At 45.9% G+C, this 23,470-nt stretch overlaps 3 protein-coding genes across 4 annotated transcripts in view; 1 reads left to right on the top strand and 2 right to left on the bottom strand.

Annotated features, from left to right (window-relative positions):
- Positions 1-12,102, bottom strand: part of LOC142592803 (uncharacterized) — a 28,987-nt gene extending 16,885 nt beyond the window's left edge. The window contains exon 1 of one of the 2 annotated variants that reach the window (XM_075704481.1): positions 11,755-12,102. In XM_075704481.1, the coding sequence (XP_075560596.1) occupies positions 11,755-11,761 (7 nt within the window). In that variant the 5' untranslated portion in view covers positions 11,762-12,102. Of the gene's footprint in view, positions 1-2,782; positions 2,872-11,754 lie in introns of those variants that run through there. The other variant, XM_075704480.1, reaches the window with a different exon arrangement.
- Positions 1-23,470, top strand: part of LOC142558408 (major facilitator superfamily domain-containing protein 4A-like) — a 397,460-nt gene that overhangs the window by 62,477 nt on the left and 311,513 nt on the right. The window lies entirely within an intron of this gene.
- LOC142592804 (uncharacterized) overlaps positions 19,578-23,470 on the bottom strand; it is a 144,761-nt gene continuing 140,868 nt past the window's right edge. The window contains exon 9 of the mRNA XM_075704482.1: positions 19,578-23,155. Within this exon, the coding sequence (XP_075560597.1) occupies positions 23,086-23,155 (70 nt within the window). The 3' untranslated portion in view covers positions 19,578-23,085. The remainder of the gene's footprint in view (positions 23,156-23,470) is intronic.

Consider the following 23,470-nt stretch of genomic DNA (forward strand, 5'->3'; position numbering starts at 1 on the left):
GACTTCCACGCACTCCTTACACTTGGCCCGGCCACGGCGGCCGCATTTCAATGGAGGCGAAATGCGAAAACACCCGTGTGTTTACATTTAGGTGCACGTTAAAGAACCTCAGGTGGTCAAAATTTCGAGTCCTCCACTACGGCGTGCCTCATAATCAGAAAGTGGTTTTAGCACGCAAAACCCCATAATTTAATTTTTTTTCCCTTGCACTTGGCGACTGCTGATGAACTGTGGGAACCTATACAAGAACAGTGGAAACGTCTTGAAGGTGACACAGCCTTTGTCGAGGTTCTCTACGGGTCTCTGCCAAAAAGAATGGAGGCCGTCATTCAAGCCGGCGGAGCCATCACCCGTTATTAGCCCACCAAACGCGCAAGGGTAAGCTAATGCCGATATAAGGGGCTTTTTTTGTGTGTGTGTGCATTCAAAATTTGTTACCGTGACGCAGGCGACCAATAACAGCTTTCTAGCTGGCTGCTGGGTGCAACTTCTCTCGGTCCCCGAGAACAAAGATACAGCGAAATAGGCATAAAGAACAATACTTCTTTCTCCTGCGCGTGAACGCTATTACAGGCGCTATCGTATCAAGCCAGTATCCCCGCCAGACGTTCCGTGCGTGTCATAGAGAGAGAGGGGTATTTTGAGCAGAACTGCAAGCAACACATTGCCCCGCTCTGCGCCCTCTAACGCCTTATCATCGCTAGCGACCGGTGAAACGCAATCAGCTGCCGTTTCGTAGCAACGCTAGCGAGGCGGGCGTGCAAACAGTTGGCGGTAGAACCCCCCCCCCCTCTCCCCTCTGATTTCTAGAACGCCATCCGCGTATAGCGCTAACTCGGTTTCGAGGCTATTTGTCACGTCTTCGCGTCTTCTTGCTTATACTACTGCTCACGACAGTACGTGTACGCGATATACAACTTTATACCCTATGTTGCATAATGACCATTTTCCCGCTATACAAAAACAAAGTGATACCTGCGTTTAGTATACTTCTACACATTCAACCAAGTTACTTCACACAAAGAAGCACAGCTAATTAAAAAAATAAAGCAACCCTGAATGTTCACACACTATATGCATGTCTTAGCACTGTGCGCCGCAAAAAAAAAAAAGAAAAAAAAGAAGAACGAAACCTAGAGAAAAAAATTACAGGGTCTCTTTAAGATCTCTCTTAAGAGGTGAACGGCGAAAGGCTACTCTTCCTCCTCTTATCATTCGCCTTTTTCTCTTTGCCTCTTCTCTTTCTTTTCATTCTTTTAGTTATTACTGTTCACAATTAAGCATTTTTTGGCATTTGTAATCAATTGTGGTCATTACGAGCCGTTGTTAGGCATACTGGTCATTTCGTAGTCATTACAAGTCATTAGTAGTCATTGTGGTTATTACAAACTGGCGTTAGACATATTGGTAATTTCGGAGTCATTAGTAGTCATTACAAATCATTAGTACTCATTATTAGCCTTATCTATTATCTATTATTAGCCTCGTTATTAGCTAGTCATTATTAATCTCTACCAATCTCTACTATAACGTTATCATTCACTAACTGTCACTTTTCATTCATCATTTTTCATTCCTTAATCGGCCTTCATATGACCTGATGACGTTTCTGCGGACACTCCGGCGATCAGGTCTGCTGACAGAAACTTCAGCATGAGCCTAGAAAGGCTTTCGCCTTAAAACATCACGTGCAAGAATATATTACTTGTCAGAGCGCTCATTCATAACCAATCAAAGTATGACTACAGGAGACAACAGAAGTTCCAGTTCCAATGCAAAGCACCGATGGCTGACTCGCGCGATAACGGTCACGCGGAGGCCACCCGAGCTAAGTCTCAGAGTTACTGTATACGGCTCCCTGTGCAGAGAGCGTTACACTAACTATATAGCCTGAGTTAATCACGGCGGACGAAAATTACGGCGGAATGGCCCATCTCATGATGAATGTCGACGTTAATGCGCGTAGCATTGAAGCAGTGTCACAACACATCGTTTTGCCGCCGCCGAAACGTGTCTAAGTATGAGCCATGTATGCATACGCGTACGAAGGCTCCCAATGCCCTCGTGACACGCTGCGCCATCTGGCGCCGCCGCCACCAAGTCCGCACGTGGCGCGCGTGTGAATATGTATGCGGACAAAATTTTCTCAATATACATTATGCGGGTGTATGATTCCGCCCTGCACCGGACAAAGTTTAAAGTGTTTCTTTTTTTTTTTTGTCGTTGAAAAGCGCCGCATAACGACTGAGGTATACACAAGGTAATTTTCATGTTACTATCATCAGCAAATAGCAATTAAAGCAAATTATTCCTTACGGCCTCCACGTAGTCTGCGTAACCGCTTCACGAAGTCAGTGTTCACGGCCGCAGCCGTACGTACATGCCGGCTCACACGTGAACCGGCTTAAGGCGACGTTATAAACAACAAGATTACTGGTAAAAAAGCGCATATATATATATATATATATATATATATATATATATATATTTCTTGTGCATTCGAATTCGATATACGCGGTAACCTTTATATTATTATTACGTTTCAAAGCAAATTCAGGAATCCGACACTCGCTGCGTTGCATTTACATTTGACATCCACCACGTCATCGCACGCCGGCCATCATAGAGGAACCACCAGAAAACCGCCGCCTAACTCCCGCTTCTGCGGCGTAATAATGAATTTCCAAAGAAATCGTTGCATAATGCAGCCCTAGGAATAGTACTGATGAAGGCGAACCGTCAGCAAACACGGCACCGGGCAAAATGATAATGAAATACGTACCCGCAATGGCAAAGCGCAGTCGATTCCACAGTCGGCGGACACGTTTCATGGCGACGAACAAAGCGAAGCGACCACCGATCCGCACGCCACACAAGAGCGCGCACGCCAGACAGCGTGCGTCCACCACAAGACGTGGAACACAGCCTCCGCTTGATCTTCCCGCGACACACCGCGCACAAATCGAAAGCTCGAAAAAAATTGCAACGCTGACGCTCAGCCGCTGCGATTACAATCCCCACATGGCGCCGACGGCAAAACTTGTGAAGCGGCGCGCACTGCTAACCGAACGAGACGGGAAAAATGTTCAAATGCCTCAAGCGATCACATTGACATTCTATTGGCGAATAGCTATCACGTGTGCCCCGAGTAGTAAAGGCCGTTGAGGCGCAGGGAGGAGGAAAAGCATGGGAGGCAAATAACCCAAGTTCCACTGCTAAGTTACGAGAACAAGGGTTCCTTCCTCTCGCTAAGATGTTTTCAGTCGTACTTTCGTTCTATTCTTTCACTCTCTCCTAGATATCTTAGGGTTTCCTCGCCCTTCGTTTTGTCGCTTCGTCCGAATCGTCTCTCGTGGTTGCGCCACAAAGCATGCTTTTATTTTTCAGGGTTTTATTTAATAGCAGGTTCGGTGCTTCAAGCTTTGGGTGCTGTGGCCCTATGGGAACGCTGCGCGAAGCGGACGAAGTTGTAGCTCAGCAAGCCCGCTCGCCCGCACCCTTGCAAGGAAGTTTGCCTGTACATGTCGCGCCACCTAACAGCGGCGGTGAACACCCGCGAGTAGGCCCTCACACGCCCTCACCGTCATTTCACCATCGTTCGTGGCGCGCTCAGAAAGCCGCCAGAAAGCCCGCTTTTCCGATTTTCCAATGCATTCACCGCGGCCTCTTGGCAGCTCCTCCCTGAAAAGTGTGAACAAAAAAGAACAAGCGCAGATACTGCTGCGTTATGGATTGTCCCAACCGCGAAGGGGATGTCGGCATCAAACTGTACTGACTGTACCGCTTCCCTTCAAAACCGGTGGAAGCAATCCGGTGGCTGAAGTGGATTGTCGCGGTTCGTGTCCGTCTTGCGAATTTCGGTTAAACGAACTAAAACGTAAACGCAAGAACAAGAAAAAAAAAGAACCAGCAGCGGCATCCGTAAAAACACACACTAAAGCGTCAACTACATAAAAACGCGTGAACTGATTCCCGCTGTAGTAAATTAGTTGTTTAGCTCGTCTTGCTCCAGAACAGACGCGCAGTGGTTGTTACGTGTCAAATCTAGCTTCGCAAACGCTCCGTGCTGGAGTTGTGTACGCACTCCGCTTTCTGCGCCAAGATCAAGACGCGACTGCTGGAACTGGGTTCATTCGTGCCGATGTTTTCTCGCGCTTAGAATAACAGAACTAAGGTTGGAGTACACCGCAACACACGTCGAATATTCGAAAATTAGCATTTCTCTCGCGCACGCTAGCGCATATTTGTTCAGTCTTCACGTTGCTTAGTCTCAGCTGATTGCTCTCTATTATGTGTCAGCGACAATGCCCTCTCACATTCAAGCCCGAACGACAATACTAGAATATGCTCGAGACACTTTGTCAACGGACAAAAAAAGCACTTACCTGCCATTTCGCCAAAGCCTCTGCAATTGTGAGGTGCAAGGCACGCTCCAAGTAATGAAGCTACAAATGAGAGTTGAATAACGTCCACGGCTGTTAAACCCCATGAGCGCGATTTTGTGCGCGACAGCGACGAGCGACGGATCGGGCCGGCGCTGGGTTGGCGACGCCCGGCGTTGGAACTATTGCTAAGACAGTTTGCGTGCTCTGTTTACAGAAAGCATCCATCTGTATAGCAATTACAGAGTCTTTGTTAGTGAATACTGTGGCCACCGAGACGGCCGCGAAACGCTGCGCTTCGGCGCGTTCGCCTCGACACTCGATCCAAAACAAGCATGACACTGCGAGACCTCTATCTATATATGGCTCTTCACATTCCACCTTGCAAATTTCACGCATTTTTCTCACGAAGAGACAAAGTGTTGCTTTGCATGCACTTCAATAGACAGTGCGCGAACTTCGAACTATTCACGATTTATAGACAACACCGTTTTCGCCGCATCACTGCACGACACGGACGATAACAGCGGAGCGCATGGGGAGTAACTGTTGTCGTTCATCCTCCCGTTGCTCAGTTTCCGACCAGGGATTTCGACTCTCCGAAATTTGCATACGGCACACACATTTATGCAGTTAGTCCCTTGAGGGACGAAAGCGCCCTTATTAGGACTAACTGCCCAGTTACTTCCGTTTTTCCCGGTATTTTTCTTAGAGTGTAAATGTGAACGGATTCGCCTCTACTACAGAGAACGAGGCGAACTCAAAGCGCTACCAGCGTCGGTGCGATTAGAAGCTGCGTCGCTTGCAAACGCAGACGCTTGCGCTAGGAAAATATAGTTCGTGTTAATCTGCTACACCACTCTCTTATCTACGTCGGCTCTTGCGTCGTGTATACCAAATACACAATGCTTTTGTTTTTTAGCTAGTTCGTTCGGAGTTCATCAAGGCGAAAAGCTGCTACATACATACTGCTGAATGTGCCTGAAGGGCCCTCACACGGCATGGGTACGTCTGCAGTGGGCGTACAACATAAAAACACTCATATTTTAACATATGTAATTACAATGCAGTTACAGAGAAAGATAAATGACAATATGCCATCGATACACCTAACATGCGCATATAATACGGTTAACAGGGTACCTCCTACATTATACATACAGTTAAAAATTAACGCTGCTGTCAACATACCCAAGACGCACGTTATCGGGTTCCGTGGGATCAGAAATACACTGAGTGCGAATGTCTGTAACACACAGCAATTAATGCGGAATAAAAATAAATTGAGCTTTCTTTCCCCCTTTCCAATATTACTTATTCTTGCGTAATTTAGTTATATTACTTATTCTTGGCATTTGATTTCGGGTTAACGTATCTCCGACGGCATTTTATTTCTCGTACTTAATTAAAAGCGAGGGTAAAGCGTGTCTTAACGACTACTTGAGGTCATCTGTGCGCCCGTATGGTACTAACCACCTGCCCTGAAAACATATGCTCAGGTGCCGCGGGGGGGGGGGGGGGGGGGGGAGTGGACAGAGCTGCGCGCCTATTGGCTCTCGCCACAGCCCACTTCCGCTAGCATGGCGGCACCCAGGGCCGCGGCCTCCAACGTTGCCTCCGAGATTAAAGTTTGTCTACGCTCCGACGCCGAGCTGCCGCCGCGGTGAACGCGATGCAGCAAGTGGGAACTGACGTCCATTTGGTGATAGGAGCGCGCGTCACTTGCATTGAGGTGTATCCGAGGCACGTGAAGCAACTTGAAATGCTTCAACAAACGCCTCTGCAACGTTGCGCAGGGGTTGTGTGCAGGCCTTTGACAACGCCACGCCTCCCTCTCGAAAGCCGCGTCGCTCCGTTTTCAACCACGCTGCGAAAACATTCATGCAGAGCGTGGACACGCGCCACGTCGAAAAGGAAGAAGACGGCGGCGGCATGATCGTGGAGCCATGGAATAGCCGATTTCTTAGCACGAGCTTATAATAATAATAATAATAATAATAATAATAATAATAATAATAATAATAATAATAAATTCCTTTATTTTCCATCCCAAGGATGTGGGAGGCAGAGAGAAAAAGCTAGATTTCCAGCTTGACGGGCTCTCGCCTCCCCGATACAAATACATGTTTAGAAAAAAAAGAAGGCAAACAGTACAAGCATATGAGCGCAGACAAAACGGAATATCACAATGCACAAACAAATGACAATGTTTACACGAATGTACAATTCCAAAAAAGCAAAGCGATGTGCATAATATCATACGTCACACATTTCAAACAAAAAGTGCCCTCCTTTGGCGTGTAAGTGAGACAAAATGACGCAAATCTTTCGGCCGAATGCGTTGGAGATTTAAATTGTAATTTTGGCACTGGTTTAAGAAATATTTAAGAGTGTTTCTGAGAATATGTTGTGCGCAACCTGTTCTGAATGAATGCAGGGCCAAATACCGGTGTTTCTGGTTGCGTACGTGATATTTCTTTTCTGCAGTGATGCTAGTTTTGCAATGAACGAGACGTTGTTTTTGAGCTCGGTAATGTATTTAGCAATTAGGCGGTATGCGTACAGATCATGAATCGGCATTATGTTGTCTTTCATAAAGAGCGGTTTAGATGGGTGTCATGTGCTACACTGTATATTATTCTGAGCATTCTTTTCTGCTGAACTTGTAATTTTCGTAGATTCGTGAGCGATATTTCCCCCAGACCAAATGACAATAATTTAGATGGGAACAGAACAATGAATTGTGAAGTAACAATTTACCTTTTATAGGGAGGAGGTGCTTATGAGTGTAAATCGCTCCAATGACACTTGACAGTTTAGAGTTTCTTTAACAGGTCCGGTGATATCTGTGCTGCGGGTAACTGCATGCGCACATCACTGCAGCCAGATATAGGCGGTTTTCTTTGACCGAAGACAAAAAAGTAAAGGCCTGTCATTAGCAAAATCTAGACATTTCATGCGTCTAAATTATTCTTGGAACCGACAATGCTGTCCTAACCGGCAATTCGAAGTATCATTTACAAGGCTGCGCTGCCGTATTCCACCACTTAATTTCTGCTTACACAGATGTGGTCAGGCGGTATCCCCTTTATGCTTCCTCTGCAATGAGTCTGAATTCATCGTCGTGGCGTCGGCTGTTTTCTACTCGTCGAAAACGGTGTCTAGAAATTCCGCTTCGAAATCTAGGACTGCCTTTAAGCAGTACTGTTTTACTCTCCTTTGAAGCAACTGTCTTAGGATACAGCCATAGGAACGTTTGCCTTGCCATTCCTAATTTCCCATGTGACAGAAAAAGAATGCCTTATTAATATTTCGTAGCTTCCATATTTGATTTTCTTCTACTTCATTTTGGAAAATTCAGAAAGTAAGAACATAGATTCACAGTTAAATTATTATTAATATTATTACTCAAAGTTTAACTTGCTCATGTTTAAGTATATCGTTTACTTTATGTATTTCAGCAATAAGTTCTTGCTACTACCCCTATCAAGGCAAGGCTGACTATCGTATTAGGCACTAATTTGCCTCATTAATAATAGTTTTTCTCATTTTATATTATTCATTTATTTTCCTTTTGTGTTACTTACTTATTTATTAACTAATTTATTTTATTTTTCAATCATATTGCCACCGGATTCATGGCTTATCCCTCCAAGTGGGTTTGTGCCATTAATTGGTGATTCATCATCATCATCATCATCATCATAATCATCATCATGTGTTGAGGCCACAACAATAACGACGACACAGTAAGTTTTTGTTCCAGTTCAAAGTGCATATTTCCGAGAACGCCAGTACGATCAGGTAAGACTTAACGCTTAATGCGTTACGCGGAGCGCCCACTTCTCCAAAATAATTCGACGCCACACAGAGCGACTGAGTGCATGCCACGCGGAATGAAAAGCGCGCATATATTTGTAGATGTGCATCCATAAGCCTTCAGAGCATTTTGCAAACCATGAGCACTTTCCTGCTGCCAACTCCGGCCCCCCATTTTTCGTGGGATATGATTTCCTTATACCAGCTATGCGTGAAGGAAAAGCGCGTGGCCAACACGTAATTGTCTCGTCTCGTATTGGAATGAAGCGTACACTAAGCGGGAACCTCTACTAAAACACCGAGCTTGCGACGATCTTCAGTTGTGAAAAAAAGAAAGGAAAAACGTAGTTCATGATGGCTTCAACGCGCGGAATTTGTGTTATGCGGCGAAGCATTAACTGTATGCTGTAAGTGAAGCGACTGAGAATTTTCGCGCATATGCAGTGTAAGCAACCCGTTATTATAAAACTGCAAGCCTCACTAGGCCACGCTTCTAGCCTTTGTTATCTTAGATGCTCATCTGAGGCATCCGCGCAACATGTTATAAAAACTGGCAACCCTACTGGGCCACGGTTGTAGTCTATTACTATCTCAGATGCGCACCTGAAGCCTCCGTATGCCGGTATATTTATTTTCGCTTGCTATACAATTTCACCGCAGTACACGCAAGTATTGTGGAGAAGCTTTTGAAAGCACATTCACCATCATGAAATGCGTATAACCCCCTCCCTCCCCCCTAAAATAAACAAGAACGAAGCCCACCAGATCACAAATGACGCAAGAAAGTCCATGAAATGGAAGCAGAAACAGGAGTGTAATCTTCATAAATAATTCCTCATCTTGTAAATATACGAACAAGTCTTGGTTTTATTGGCATTGTTTAGACACAATTTTTTAAACCAATGCTTATTAAAACAAGGCACATAATCTGAAAAAGTGTAGAGGATTCTATAATGCCTTGCGGTTACGAGCGCAGGCGGAAATACTTGACCCACATCTGGTACGCTGAGAGACCTCAGAGAAACCACCTGACAAAACAAAGCAAGTAGAGAGGTTATCCACTTAAGGGTAGCATATTGTTTCTACACTTTCTCTTATAACTCGGGGATCACTCAACTAGCCTAGAAGAAACAGTGTACTAACAGGGAAGCACTTCTTAATTTGCTTTTAATTCTCAAAGCATGCTGAAGTAAGCTTGAGTTCATTATATGTGCGTGCAGAACTGCAGTAAATGAAAATATTTTCATTCAAACGTATAACGTGGCAGAGCGTTGTCCTCATGAGCAACAGCAGACTTGCATGTTGTTATTGTGCCATCAAGCCTGCTTCCCGATTTAGAGCATCAAAAGGCTTATAAAAAGACGTACAAAAAGAAACGGATTTCATGATGATGAACGTGCTTCGAAATGCTTCTGCACAATATTTATATGTACTGCAGTGACATTGTATAGCAAGCGAAACGAAAAAATAATACCGGCAGACAAAGGCCTCAGCTGCGCACCTGAGATAATAATAAAGACTACAACCGTGGCCCTGTGGGGTTTTCCAGTTTTTATAAGAAATTCTCTCTTCGCTTCGCTGCAACACACTGTGTGCGTCAGCGCGGAAGCCTCAGGGAATGACCTGAGATAGTAATAACGGCTAGAAGGGTGGCCGAGTGAGGTTTACAGTTTTTATAATAACACGTTGCTTACACTGCGTATGCTCGCAAATTCTCACTCGCTTCACTGCAATACATTAAATGCTTCGCCGCATTAGACAGATTTCAAAATCGTAGCAAGCTCATTGTTTTAGCAAGTTTCACGCTTAGTCTACGGTTTATTCCAATAAGAGACGAGACAATTATGTGTTGGCCAAGGGCTTTTCCTTCACGCATAGTGGGTATAAGAAAATCATATCCCATGGAAAATAGGGGGGGGGGGGGGGTGACAGAGCTAAGCCGCACGCGCGGCAGCAGGAATGTGTTTACGGTTTGAAGCGTGCTTTGAAAGGCTTATGGACGCATATCTGCTAATATATCGCGCATCTCATTCCGTATGGCATGCACTCAGTAACTCTGTGTGGCGTCGAAATATTTTGGACAAGTGCGCGCACCGTGTAACGTATGTGGCGTTAAGTCTTACCCGATCGCACTAGCGTTCTCAGAAATATGCACTCTGAACTGCAACCAAAGCTTACTGTGTCGTCATTATTGCTGCGGCCTCAACACATGGCTCCACGATCATGCCGCCGGCGTCTTCTTGCTTTTCGATGTGGCGCGTGTCCGCGTTCCGCATGAACGCTTTTTCAGCGTCGTTGAAAACGGAGCGATGCGGCTTTCGGCAGCGAGGCGCGGCGTTGTCAAAGGCCTGCACACAACCCTTGCGCAACGTAGCACAGGCGTTTCTTGAAGCATTTCAAGTTGCTTCACGTGTCTCGGATACACCACAATGCAAGTGACGCGCGCTCCTACCACCAAATGCGCGTCAGTGCCCACTGCTGCATAACGTTCGCCGCGGGGGCAGCCCAGCGTCGTAGCGTAAACAAACTTAAATCTCGGAGGCAACGTCATAGGCCGCGGCCCTGGGTGCCGCCATGTTAGCAGAAGTGGACTGCGGCGAGAGCCAATAGGTGCCCAGCAAAGGTCGTGGGTTCTAGTGCCTAAATAACTCTACCTTAATTCGCTGCACCTAAATTAACTTCGCTTTAATTAACACCAAAGGCCGTGGGTTCGAATACGCGTCCCTCGCAGTGGGCGTATACGAATGACGGACGCCGTAGCAGACGAGGCGGTTGTCTGCACCCTGTTTGGAGCAGCGGGCGAGGAGGAGATCGAAGCAACCTGAGGGCAATGTGCGCAAAGCCGCGCTACTGAAAAAATGTTAGTCGATCGTTTATAGAACTTCGCAAACACCGAGTGCTTGTCGGAAACGCGTGCAGCTCCTTATCGAACACTTTGACCGTAGGAACTAGCTCTTTCGCCAACGTTTCATCAATTCGGTCCATAATGTCCCTGTAATATCCCGCCGATGCTATATACGTGATCCTGTTGGTCTGAACATTGGTCCTACCCAGGGGTCTGTGGCTGTCAACGTCTCTCTGATTCATTCGAGGCGGCGGCAGCCCGGGACTGGCGCGATGCGTCTTAATGCGTGTACGGGGGGGAGGGGGTACCACGATGCTTCGGCGGATGCCGATATAGTTCTTACAGGGTGTGGATATCGGGGCGTCGATTCATGCACCGCTAACGCTACTTGGTCGTCCCGGCCTGCCCGAGAACCATGGGTACGCCAACGCTCATTGGCTGAAAGCAGAGTCTCCGGCAGTGCACGGGCATTTCGGGAAGTCAAATCGAAGAGATTAAAACCAGATTTGCCAGAATCCGCCGTAGCTGCGGTAAACGCTAAAGAATGACGCACCGAAAAGCTTTCACGTACACAATTACGTCTCCTTGATCTAAGAAGCGTTTCTGTAACGCCACGCCTCCGGGAGCAGCCACTGCTTCTTCGTTACCAACGTATACGGGACTGCAATCAAAACAAGTAACGAAGAACCTTCGCCTATAGACGCTTACCGTCCATGGGAGTAGAAGAGCAGGACCTCGGCTGGCCAGTGTCCAAGCAACACCTGCCGTCGCGGGCTACGTTGTCGCGAACGCACGAAGTAGCCAGCTTCCCTTGGCTTGCAGATTCCTGCGACTGCGGCGAAGCGCGCGCCGGCGCTATGGCCTCTTTGCGTGTGTCGTGCACGCCAGTAGCGTTCCCGAAGCTCGCCTCACAATGAGTTGGTCCCACGCAGCTAACTCGTAGCCTGGCAACGCGCGTTCCAGAGGGACGCGCTCGCGGTCATGCTTGTGGAGAATGTTTTCGCAGCCGTGGCGTTCCGATGATTCTTCGCAAATGGATATGTGGTGCGTGACAGCTATACATGTGTTGGAGTCCCAGATAACGATGATGATAATTAATTCCAACCAGGGTGCTCACCGAGAATAGAGGGTATTTCGCCCAAGAACGCAAAAAGAGGTTTCGCTTGTGCGGTATTCGGGTTTCTGCTGGTGTAAATTTTCGGCACTCGCGCAATCGGGTTGCTGCAAAAATTTACACCCGCAGCATAATAACGTACACTTGCTTACTGCAGTATTAGCTGTTTTTGGTCTGTTCGAGCGCTGCGCCACCAAGTGGCATGCACCATCCAGGCCGCTCTGCCCGCTCACGTTTACGCCTCGGCCCCGTCTACCTGCGTTTACCCAAATACTGGATAAGTATAATCTTCTCCAGAGTCTGCCATTGCGGAGGCTAATGTTACTATACAGCTCGTACAGCTTATTCGTCGTATGCGCAGCTGTGTCATATTTTCGTACTGCCGCAGCGAGCTTTTGTGGGCCATACACACTTGATGACGCTGATGGCAAAACAGGAACGGCACACATAAACGCAAGAAAGTAGTCTATTTTTGTTACAACTATACGGACGCTCGGCGCGCGTTTGCACCGTCGCCGTAGGCGCCTTCGTGCCTCCTGTCCCGCTATCGACGGCGCATGCGCGATTCGCGCGCAGTAAGTCAAAGAGCTAGGATTTTCCACAGACCCGGAACTCGCTGGCTTGCAAGAGCTCGACGTGTGAGCGCGACGAAACGAAGCGGACGCACAGTGAACGCTACGTTCTGCCTTCCGCCGCCAGCACGAGCGCTGTGCGCCAGGCTAGGATGGATGGATGGATGAAACTTTAACGGATCTGTTTAAACGTGGTTGGGCCCCTACACGTACGGTAGCCCCCTAGCCGACATCTCTAGGCAAGCACGGTCCACCAGCAAGAGCTAGTCATCCGAGCAAGTGGCCCGAAGAGTGGCCTCCCACGAGGAAAAGCAAGGGTTGGGAGCAGGCTCTACCGCCGTGGTCGTGGGGAAGCTCCACAAACAGTGGGAAAGATTTGCACGGGGCGCTCGGCAGGTGGTAAATTGTGGTTTATGGAGGCCAGGGTAAAATAAATCTGCCAGGCTAGCGAGCGCTCAAAAGCGTCCCCAAAGCGCTCTTTCAAGAGCGTTCCAATGAGCGAACAGGAGCGGGATCGCTGTGATTCAATGCCAGAACAGGAGCCGTTCGGCGACTCCGAGGGCATTGGAGAGCAGGTCGAGATGCTGGCGAAGGAAAGAAGTTCATGCAATCTGCTAAACTTTCCTGCTTCCTCTTCTACTGTAATATTCAACACAAGTGAATAAAATAGAAATATAGGATTTTTTCCCCTAGATAACGTAGTCTCCATTGCGATACATCTCAGTTAGTTTAATTTTTTTTTTTTAGATACACGTTATGAATGTACACTTTAAATGAAGAAAAACAGTTGCGAATTTTCCATGGAAAGAGGTGCAAATTACAAGAAAACCAGTTACAGCGTAAGAGAGGCTCTCTTTTTTTTTTAAGCACCACATAACCGTAAGATTTGCACAAGTTTTTGCCTTTTCTGTAAAATATACGTTCAAATATGTTCAGTATACTAAAAAAAATGTCATTTTTTACAGACTGCCTTTCCATTTCACAAGAAGTATTATAAGAAGAAAACCCACATGCAGTTAGTTCACTGCCATAATTACAGGAAAATTTTGGCACCCGATTATGCCAGTAGAATGCGTGTAAAAACAACCGTATAACTTTTAGACTGTTTTCTGGATGCAGCTGGCGTCTGCGGCTTCTTCGTGTTCTACACGTTCCCTTCGGATTTGCGGAAAGAGATATGTATGTGTTAAAAACAAACAAAAAGAGTGAGCTGCTCTAAGCTTACCATCAGAGAGGTCGCATTGGTGCTCGTTAGAAAAAGAATGATGGCACTGAATGAGTCCTTTTTGTTTTGTTTTACATGTAATGAGTACGATTGAACGCGTCTGCTTCTTTTTCATTTGTCTTCTATTGCTCACCTCGTGAAACTTACTGGAGGACGCTGACGTCGTCTTGTTTTCTTCAACTATAGCTTGATCGAAGCCTATAATTGGGCAGCCGAAATAGAATTTTGAGAAAAGCCGAACGAATGTAGCAGTAGAAAGCAACAACTTTGTTCTAGTAGAGACCAGTGGCTCAGTCTGAGTCTTTCCGCTTCACCACTGGGAGGTCGAAATAAAAAAAATTAAGAAAACTCGCACTTCTCTTATTTACAGAAAGGAGATCGTGATATTTGAATGAAAAAATATGGGTGCATTAAAATGTGACTCCTTCCCTATGCCATTTAAACAACTGCCCCTAATCTCTACGAAAATGATTTTAATTATTATTTTTTATAATTAGACTTCTAAAGCTCAGTTTATTAGCGTCATGGTGTGTCCACCAGGCCTAGGAACTCCTTTGCAAAAACGTCCCGTTCGCTGCGCTTATAGCATTTTTAATAAAAAAAAATCTGTATGGTCTAAGAACAAAAGACACCGTCTATAACCTGGCACATGCCTTGTGTTGCATCAATAACCTCGCCACGTATACACTGCTCTTCTTGCTAAACTAATGGCCTCTCTCCGCTCAAATTTCACACAAAGGTATCATTTTGCATCAAGTTGAGTTTAATATTACCACCGTTGCGCGCATTGCCTACCAGTTTTGGCCAGAATAATTTATATTCTTCTTGAAGAACGTCAGTCGAAGCATGTCGATGCCGCTGCAACGGAATGGTGGCGCCATCTTTCAGCTCTGCGGCGAAAGGCAACGCTAACGATGTGTCCCTGGATAGGGGCAGGGACGAAGAGCTTTCTTTCCATGGCTTTATTTAAATTATTCTTTTTGCAATCTGTAGTTGTGTACCAAAAACATTTAGCGCAGTTCTGTAAATACATCATGTAGAGATAAACTTGTTATATAAATGACGCCTTGCGTTAGATTCTATGTTACAATGTTTATGAAATTTTGGAAAGATCTTACTCACAAATTAGTGGTACATTTAGAAACTGGGTATCACGCACCAACTTTGCCCACTTCTGGTCTATTATTAGGGGCTGTTTACAGAATTGCGTAGCGTTTTTGTCGCTATGTTGTAAACTTGACACTTGAGTTTTCTTTTCTTTAATTTTGCAATTTCCCACTATTCTGAAAAGAAAAATTGCTGTCTAAATAAAAAAATCTGCTTTCTACAATCATTAGATGTTAACCTTCTGTTTCAAGTGCAATAAACATATTCAACATCGGTGCAATGACTGCCAACAAAAACCATTTCTCCATTCCCATGTATATTGACAGGAGAGGCCGAATTAAAGCTTCCTCTTGTAATGCCTTCGGGTAGCATGCGTAGGCTTATTGACCAGTTGCCTTCACCCAAAATGATCAAGTACTCGTGACGCCTGCGGCAGAAAGGATGTTCCACATCCGCCGCCAAGGTTTGTGAGTGGTGGCGCTGGCTAACACTTCCAGGGTTCTAGTAGGAAACGCAGATACCCAAGAAGGTAGATGGGAAAACGGCGCCGCGATAGCTGAATTGGTAGAGCATGACACGCGTAACGCTAGGACGTGGGATCGTTCCCCACCTGCGGCAAGTTGTTCTTTCATCCACTTTCATTTCCATTAATTTGTCATTTCTTTAATCCATTTGGTAAGTACAGGTAATTTCCCCTACGTTGTCCTGGATGTCAATGGTTGTGGCTTCTTGTGATATGATTAATAGAAATTGGGGCCCCTCGGTTGACCCCCTTTCTTCTCGTTTATTACAATTGGGTATGTATGATGGGACCGCCGGGTGTGTGCCCCAGGAGCCGACGGGAATCTGCCACTCATCAATGAACCTTTTTTGGCGTCAACTTGGGTCACTGCAAGTATCACAACATCGCACCTACACGGTGGCGTTCACGTAATGCGATTTTTCTTGAAAATGAGGGTCGGCGCAAAGCCACCTTTTTGGTCGGCGTCGACGATGCGGCATAGATATGGATGCGTATTTTTTCTCAACTCTCAAAAGGCGCGTTCTTGTGCAATATGACATGCAACATCGCGTTTGTACTTTTAAGGGCTTTCCATGGGAGACATTGAGCTAAAACGCTCCCGCTGCTACCGAAGTGGTGTGCAAAGATTGTTCTGACTTTCTCGTGAATCGTACAATGACGAAATATTTCTCGGAAGACTACAAAAATTGCCAGAGTGACTGCAGTGGTTATGAGCGACAACATCAAGGCTTGCGCGTGCCCACAGAGTTTCTAAATATATACCTAGAGGGAAATGTGGCGCTAGTGTCTACGGGGGTTCTCATGAGCGTTGCCTCAACCTACATGGGAATGATGGGAAGTACAGGCTTCGGATTGACTTCGATCTTTAGATAGCGGCGTTTGGTTGCGGCGCAGTAAACGAAGCTTTACTCAAATATTATCGCGTAAAATCCAATTTTATTTCTGCAGTATGTTACATAATGTACAACACGCTACATAAACTTTGTATGACTTTGAGATGGAAGCATGGTTTACTATGGTTTGACACCACGACACACCAGGGTATGCATTCTTGTGCGCTTCTGTTCCTGATTTAACCCCAGAGAATAATTATTTATTTATTTTTGCAACAGCAATAACAACCGTACATGCACTTATATAAAAATACTCAACCAGTATTTATGGAAATAAAAATGTTTTATTGTGAGAAAGTGTTGCGCCCTTGAGCGGAATGCTACAAGTGTCATCTGCTACGACGCCTGCTCGCTGCAAACGCGAGACTTTTCTCGCAGACGACAGGCACTTGCGAACTCTCTCGCTCTTTCGAAGGACTGCGTCAGCTGTCGTGATTGCTGAACGTCTTCAAGTACTTTTAAGCACATCTGCTACAGTGTTAGCTAGGACGCTATAGTGGCCTCCTACGAGTATGCTTCATCATATGTTATATCGACGTACCGCTTCCGAAGCGTTACGGCGTGGCTTTGCACGTACCCATTTTGCGACACTAAACTACAGCCAGGAAGCAGCAACTTTTCCTACCACAAGTAAGTTTGTGTTCTCAAAGACCTAAAACACGCATTTCAATGAGCACATAAACGAGCAATGCATAATGAAGCATTCAATAAAATTTGATTGTCAAGCCACTAGAAGTACAACTGTATATGTCTTGTATCAACAGTGCCTTCTTTTTCCTATTCTGAAGTTTCATAAAGCAAGTAACGCTACAGTGCCAACCTAACTCACTTAACAAACCAAGGTCCAAACGCTCAAAACATGTTCTTTCAACGTTTACGATGCCGCCGCTTTCTCGTCAGGGCTTCGACGCCACACCGCGACACAAACATCGTCCCAGTCGCTGGCCCAGCGCGCTGTCACCACTTCGGGCAACAGTACAAAGGCAGAGAGCTTTGCGTTGGACTGTCCCACTGCAGGTTATAGCAATTGCGCTAGGAGCGAAACCAAAACTGCCAAAAAATACTTGTAGACTAGTTCGCTAGTCAATAGAATGCCAATCCGAAGCCTGTACTTCCCATCATTCCCATCACGGAGGAAGGAAACTAAGGAGAGGCCCTACCCCATCCGCGCGCTAGGAGAAAAGTGTGGCGGAAATGACGTAGTAGGTTCTCATTTTTTTGCTGCTTTTTTATTTTTTTTTTTTGTTGTATGGCCACGTTTTTTGGGCAACAATGGCGGCGTTGTTCTGATTTTGAGCGCTCACACGTGTTGCTCTGGTAGGTTTCGTGCCGTGGCAAAGGCGCTGTGTGGGCGGGTTTGCGTTAGTCACCGTGTCTTGTTGCGCTGTGTTACCTGCACCGTGCTCTGCCGGATGTTGCGCGAGCGTGCGCGAAACCATGCGCAGCGCGGCGTGGTTTCGCGAAAGATGTAAACAAGAGAGGAGGGTGGCACAAAAGGCGGAGCATCGCGATGAGCAACGCCAACTTCCGGCTTCACTTTTGCTTCACAAAGAGTGACGTCAGGGCCTCTCCTTAGTTTCCTTCCTCCGTGATTCCCATGATGGTTGAACGATCGCAGCGCCAGATTTGCCTCTAGGTATACTAATATGAAACTCTATGTGCGTGCCTGATTTGGTTCCGGTAATACTGTGGATTTGAACAAGACATCCCTCTGCGTAGACGCTATACGATAGAACCCTTGACAGTGCTAGCTACAGTTCAGCACCGAACGCAATGACGTGTATTAGCGTTGAGAGCTTGGAATGTAGCCCTCTCACGAGTGACGTCACCGCCAGGAAGCCGCTCACTCCGGCTCGCTCAGCTGCCGCGCGCGCTGCTTCGTGCATGCTTGGGGTATTGGTGGCTCGAGCCGTACTTATTGAAAGATATGTGGACTTCTTTCTGCTGCCATGCCTGAACCACAGTTCCTTCTTTAAAAGGGCGTGAGTCGAGAAAATTTGCGGCTTGTATATCGCAAGCTATTTACCGTTGAAGGGGTCTGCCGGTTTTGCAAGGCATATACGCGCCGTGTCTGTCCATAAATGTTGCGTAAAAATGTCTGCAATTTCAACGCGCGAAGTTGAGTATGATGCTTGACTGAACACTTAACATTCCCTTAGTACTTAGCTATGAGATACATTATATTTTACATGAAAAAGAAATATTGGTATTTGGTGTCAACATGTTATCCGCGTTACAAAGACACTGCCCAGCGAAGTTCTCGCCATGATTATTATTACTCTGGTGAGTTGTCCTAGTTAAATATGGCCACTTTATTAATTCGTAAAAGAAAAAGTTGGGCGCGCATTTTGTGTGAAAAAGTTTGCTGCTATATACTTTCACCACTCTCTGAAACAGGCCTCCATAAAATGAATTGCTCATGGCTGCTAACATGACGGCGCGTCATGTAGACTGTTTAGACACTTTATTCACAGATATCATCACCTAGTGAGGGCTGCCGAAAATGCGGCCCGACAGCTTCGCCGCGAAGACCGTCAAGTGCATGCTGCCAAAAAAAACCAGGCACGACAGCTCTTTCGCAAATTAAAACCCTACTTTCCGTAGACTCGATACTTGCAGTTGCTGTCTTGGAGTTTACGATGGTCTCCTGTATAGCCGTACCTCCAGCTTACGCTGCCACTGTGCGGCTTGTGCCGCGCAGGCCTGCGTCTTTTATTTTTATTTAACGAGGTGCAAGTTTTTTGCGTCAAATATATTGAATAATATTGTTATGGAAGGGGCGTTAATCATGATAGCTACGAGTGCAATTAGAAGTTACATTCTTCTGCTTGTACAAAAGCCAAACACCGCTCAATGCGCCTCTGGTGCATGGCTTCCTTTAAACACTCGTTATGGTCGTGTGACACGACCATAACTTCCTTGAGGCTGAACTCCCTTAGGAAGCTTCGCGACAGTAAGACAAACTTATCGGTAAGGCTGTTCAGGATGTGGATGGTGAAGATCTTCTTGCTTCGGAAAAATACTGCAGGGATGCGTTCTCGTGCGGGTGCTTGCACTGAATACCGCTGCCGCCAAAATGATTGACACACAGACGAAGTTTCAGGAACTATGAACAAAAGTTTATTTACAGATATGACGATACGACAGACAAGAGGACTTTATTTGTCGCGACATTTGTCACAGGTAAAACGCGTTGCTCCAAGGGAATCATCGGGCGGTGTCATGTGATTTCGAGATCTGAAGGAAATCATGCTCTCGTACACCTCTAAAACAACCTACATTCATTTTCTTTTATTTTGAAGAATAGCAGACTAACAGCGTCTTATCAATTTTTTTGTTATCCTTGGATGCGAAACTTGCAATAATACAGCTCGGATGGCACAACGTGACGTCGTAGGCGGCTCATTGTTCCGTGTGCGCTCGTACGAGACTACCAAAAAGGTTTTCACATAGCGAGTCCGAGCAAAAAATGTAAATGCAAGGGAAGAATAGGGCCCTATGGGTGAAACGTATATATTGGACGCCTCTGACGTCTCGCACCGCTCATATGGCTGAAATTTCAAAAAAAAATATTGTGAGCTGGCCCACCTAATTGTATGTCAATAGCACATTGTCAACTAATCGCCGGACGATCCCTTGAACGAAACAACTCTAGGTGGCATTAGGAATTCTTCGCCCCACTCGCTGTGTTTGGTGGGGACTGTGCGCGCAAATTGTGTCGAGTGAAGTAACTAGCCGAAAGCCTAGCATGTGCGCGTGCAGACACGGCGTAGCAAACGCGCTGAATGAGTCTGCGTGACCACTGGCACTTAACATCATCATCATCATAATAACAAGCATTTTTAATATGCCAGAGTTACTAAGCGAAAATTGCACAATCTTGAGATACTTTACATTCAAGAGCATACTGTCCATTCATGCGCAAGCATAAGCAGTGTCACTAATCGGTAACTTTCATGCATAAAGTCCTTCCGCATTGCACTATCATTTGGCAGGCATATTGACGAATCGAGAATCTTTTCCAAAACATTTGCTGCATTTTCTGGACTCCCGCCAGCGGAATGTAATAGCTTAAATGTCGGATGTCCCTGCAATGAGGACTGTCTCCAGTTACATAGTATGCAGGCCATCTCTTTGTAATTGGCTGTTCCTGCACCCGGCGACGCGCTATTTGCTGTCTGGAGTTTAAGCACCACTCGGGAATATTGTCCCTACATAGAAAGACAGAACGAGAGGCCGATAGCCTACGCGTACCACTCATTGCACAACGCATGCACATGGCTACGTATACACTTCCGATACGGGGCTACTTCAGCACTCAATGGGGTTTAAATACCTAGCTGACTGTTTGCTAGATGTGCACAGCCCAATTGAAGCGTTCCTTTTTATACTTTGCTCAAGCTGAATCTTGCGGGCTATAGAATAAGCAGAAGGCATGTGTCTGTGAACTACGGTAAATGTGAAAATTTAGGTCGTTGAATATTGTGCCATAGTTTGCGAATGCGGCACAGATGTTTTAAAACATCGTGTTACGAAAGGTCAGTGAAACCAAACACTGCGCTTGCTTTAATAATTTGGTGTTCATCATGTGTTCTTAAGCAGTAAACACGTCATTCTCCAAATCAGTCGTCCCGATACCGCCACTACTTCAAGCTTTATGTCGATATTCATCATTTGATACAAGACTGGTTGATCACACGTGGTGTGTGGCGCAGCCCATTACGAACGATAAGCCACCAATCGGATGGCTTGGTACAATAGTAATCATGATACAAGAGCTGTCATAATTTTCCTTTTCTTGCTTGACACTCTTCTCCTCTTCCATTTGTACTTGATAACACGTGTCACACGGCAATATTAGACAAGAATGAACAAAAGCTGAATCCGGTAACAGTTGCTGTTTAGCAGAGAAATTGTCGGAGAGACAATCGTAGAACGGAACAAAAGACCTGCATCTTTCGATTCAACACCGTTATGTATTGCTATAGATATACGTTCAGTTTTTATCGTCGAACCTATTCAGTCAGGAGTGTGCTATTGTGACGTCTAAATTATATAGAAATGCCGCGCGTAGTCTTGTAAAGCAGCTTCTAGGATGTATACATACTTGTTTTTCTGCTTCACTAATGATGGAAATCTTGGTGAAATGATGGCGCTATGTGTGATTTCGACGAAGTGAGTTACGTGATACAAGCTATCCTAAAGGCGTGCTGAATTACGTTTAGTGATGCGCATCTAAGCATGATGATGGCGCCTACGTGTGAAATGAACAGCCGAGTCCTACGAGCGAGACATGGCTGCGAAACTACGGTTTTTCAATGGTCACGTGCCCATTTCGTTGACTCGCAAGCATCCATTCTATGCACGACAGCAGACAGACAAAAGAAAGCGTCTTTTGCGAGGTAGCGTTCTGACAGCACTTCTCTTCTGTGTACGCATCATAAGCAGCACAGTGATATGGTAGGCAGGGGTTTGCGACAAACGCGTGAAATACGAGGAAAAGCTGCACGGTATCTTTCTTTCTTTTTTTTTGTTTCGATCTATGAGGAAAATGGGTGCAAGCAACTCCGTTATACCGGAGTAAAAATTCTTACTAATTTACTCCATTTCCGAGAGTTCTCGTACTTTCTCGACTCATGTATGTTGACTCTTTTTGTGGCATGGGCATCGTGAACAAACTCCCCCGGTAGAGTCGACAAACATTATCAGGGAGTACGAGAAATGTAGAATGGAGTTAAATATGACACACGCACGCTTTACTCGACCCTCCCCCCCCCCCTCTTTCAAGCCAAAGAAAAGAAATGGTTGTCAGCACTTCCTCGCCATCACACTGTTCGTGCCTTTAAGGCCTCGTTCACGCTCCAGCTTATTTCTAATGTTGCTAGTTAAAGAGAGCTATAGCAGTTGACCGCAGACGTATCACCCTTTGCAAAATACCGTACTATCAGGGATGTGGATAGCATTAGCAACGCTGATAGCGACGTCTTGTGACTCTTTGCCCAACTGCACAATGTTCGAAAAGTTTTTTTTGATTATTTAATTAAGTGATTATTGTTACATAGTGTTCTCTGTAAAGGAAAAAGGAAATGAATGATTAACGAATAGGTCGCTACTGACGCTTTGCAATACTGTAGCAGTTATGCAGATTACAGTAGGCCACTAACAGTAATAGCTAAGTGTCCTCTCTGGATAAAACGTACGCCGCAAGATGCCGCCACTAATCCGGCGCCAACTCACGTCAATGCTCACGTCTGCGCCTTCGGCTGCCCGGTATTCGGTGCAGGGTAATAAGTCATACGGGCAAGCTAACGCTCTCTAAAACTCTCCAAAGACGTGTCTGTTACATATTAGCGCAAACACACCTCGGTAGACACTCTCGGAAAAGAAAAACCGCAGAGTTTCGCAGCTGTGATCTCTCGGAGAGCTCCCGCGTTGAATGCCGTTTGGTGGGACACTTCCGTCACATGACGGCACGTGACGTCACTATCACGTTCAGTCTTTCTCCAGCTGGAGCCCATCGCTTCCGTGCGCGATGGCAGCTCCAGCGCCGCCAAGCGGTAGTCGCTACTCTCACACGAACGTCTTCTCGTTGCTCGGGACCGTGTCTACACGATGTTATCCCTCCAAAAGTTGAGGTCGACGTCTTGTATGCTACCGCAGGAAACCCTCGGGTTACTGCGAAGAAGAAAAAATAAGAAAAGACGGTGGTTAGAAGAGAATGGTACACTTTCGGGAAGTAGGTATGCATACACGTAGGGCAACACTGCAAAGTCATACGTCGTGTCCAGATGGCAAACTAAATAGTGTTAAAGGGACACTAAAGCGAAACAATAAAACAGTTCAGACTAATGAAGCATTGTTTTAGAACCCTACAGGCAGTCATTTAAGAAAGATAGTTTGATTATTAGATGATAAAATGAAGGTCCAGTGAAGGTCCACGCTGACGTACCGGCGCTGGGGTTTCGGCGCGAAATTCAAATACTGTATTTG

Source organism: Dermacentor variabilis, chromosome 9 (genome assembly GCF_050947875.1).
Source record: "Dermacentor variabilis isolate Ectoservices chromosome 9, ASM5094787v1, whole genome shotgun sequence".
NCBI classification, from domain to species: domain Eukaryota; kingdom Metazoa; phylum Arthropoda; class Arachnida; order Ixodida; family Ixodidae; genus Dermacentor; species Dermacentor variabilis.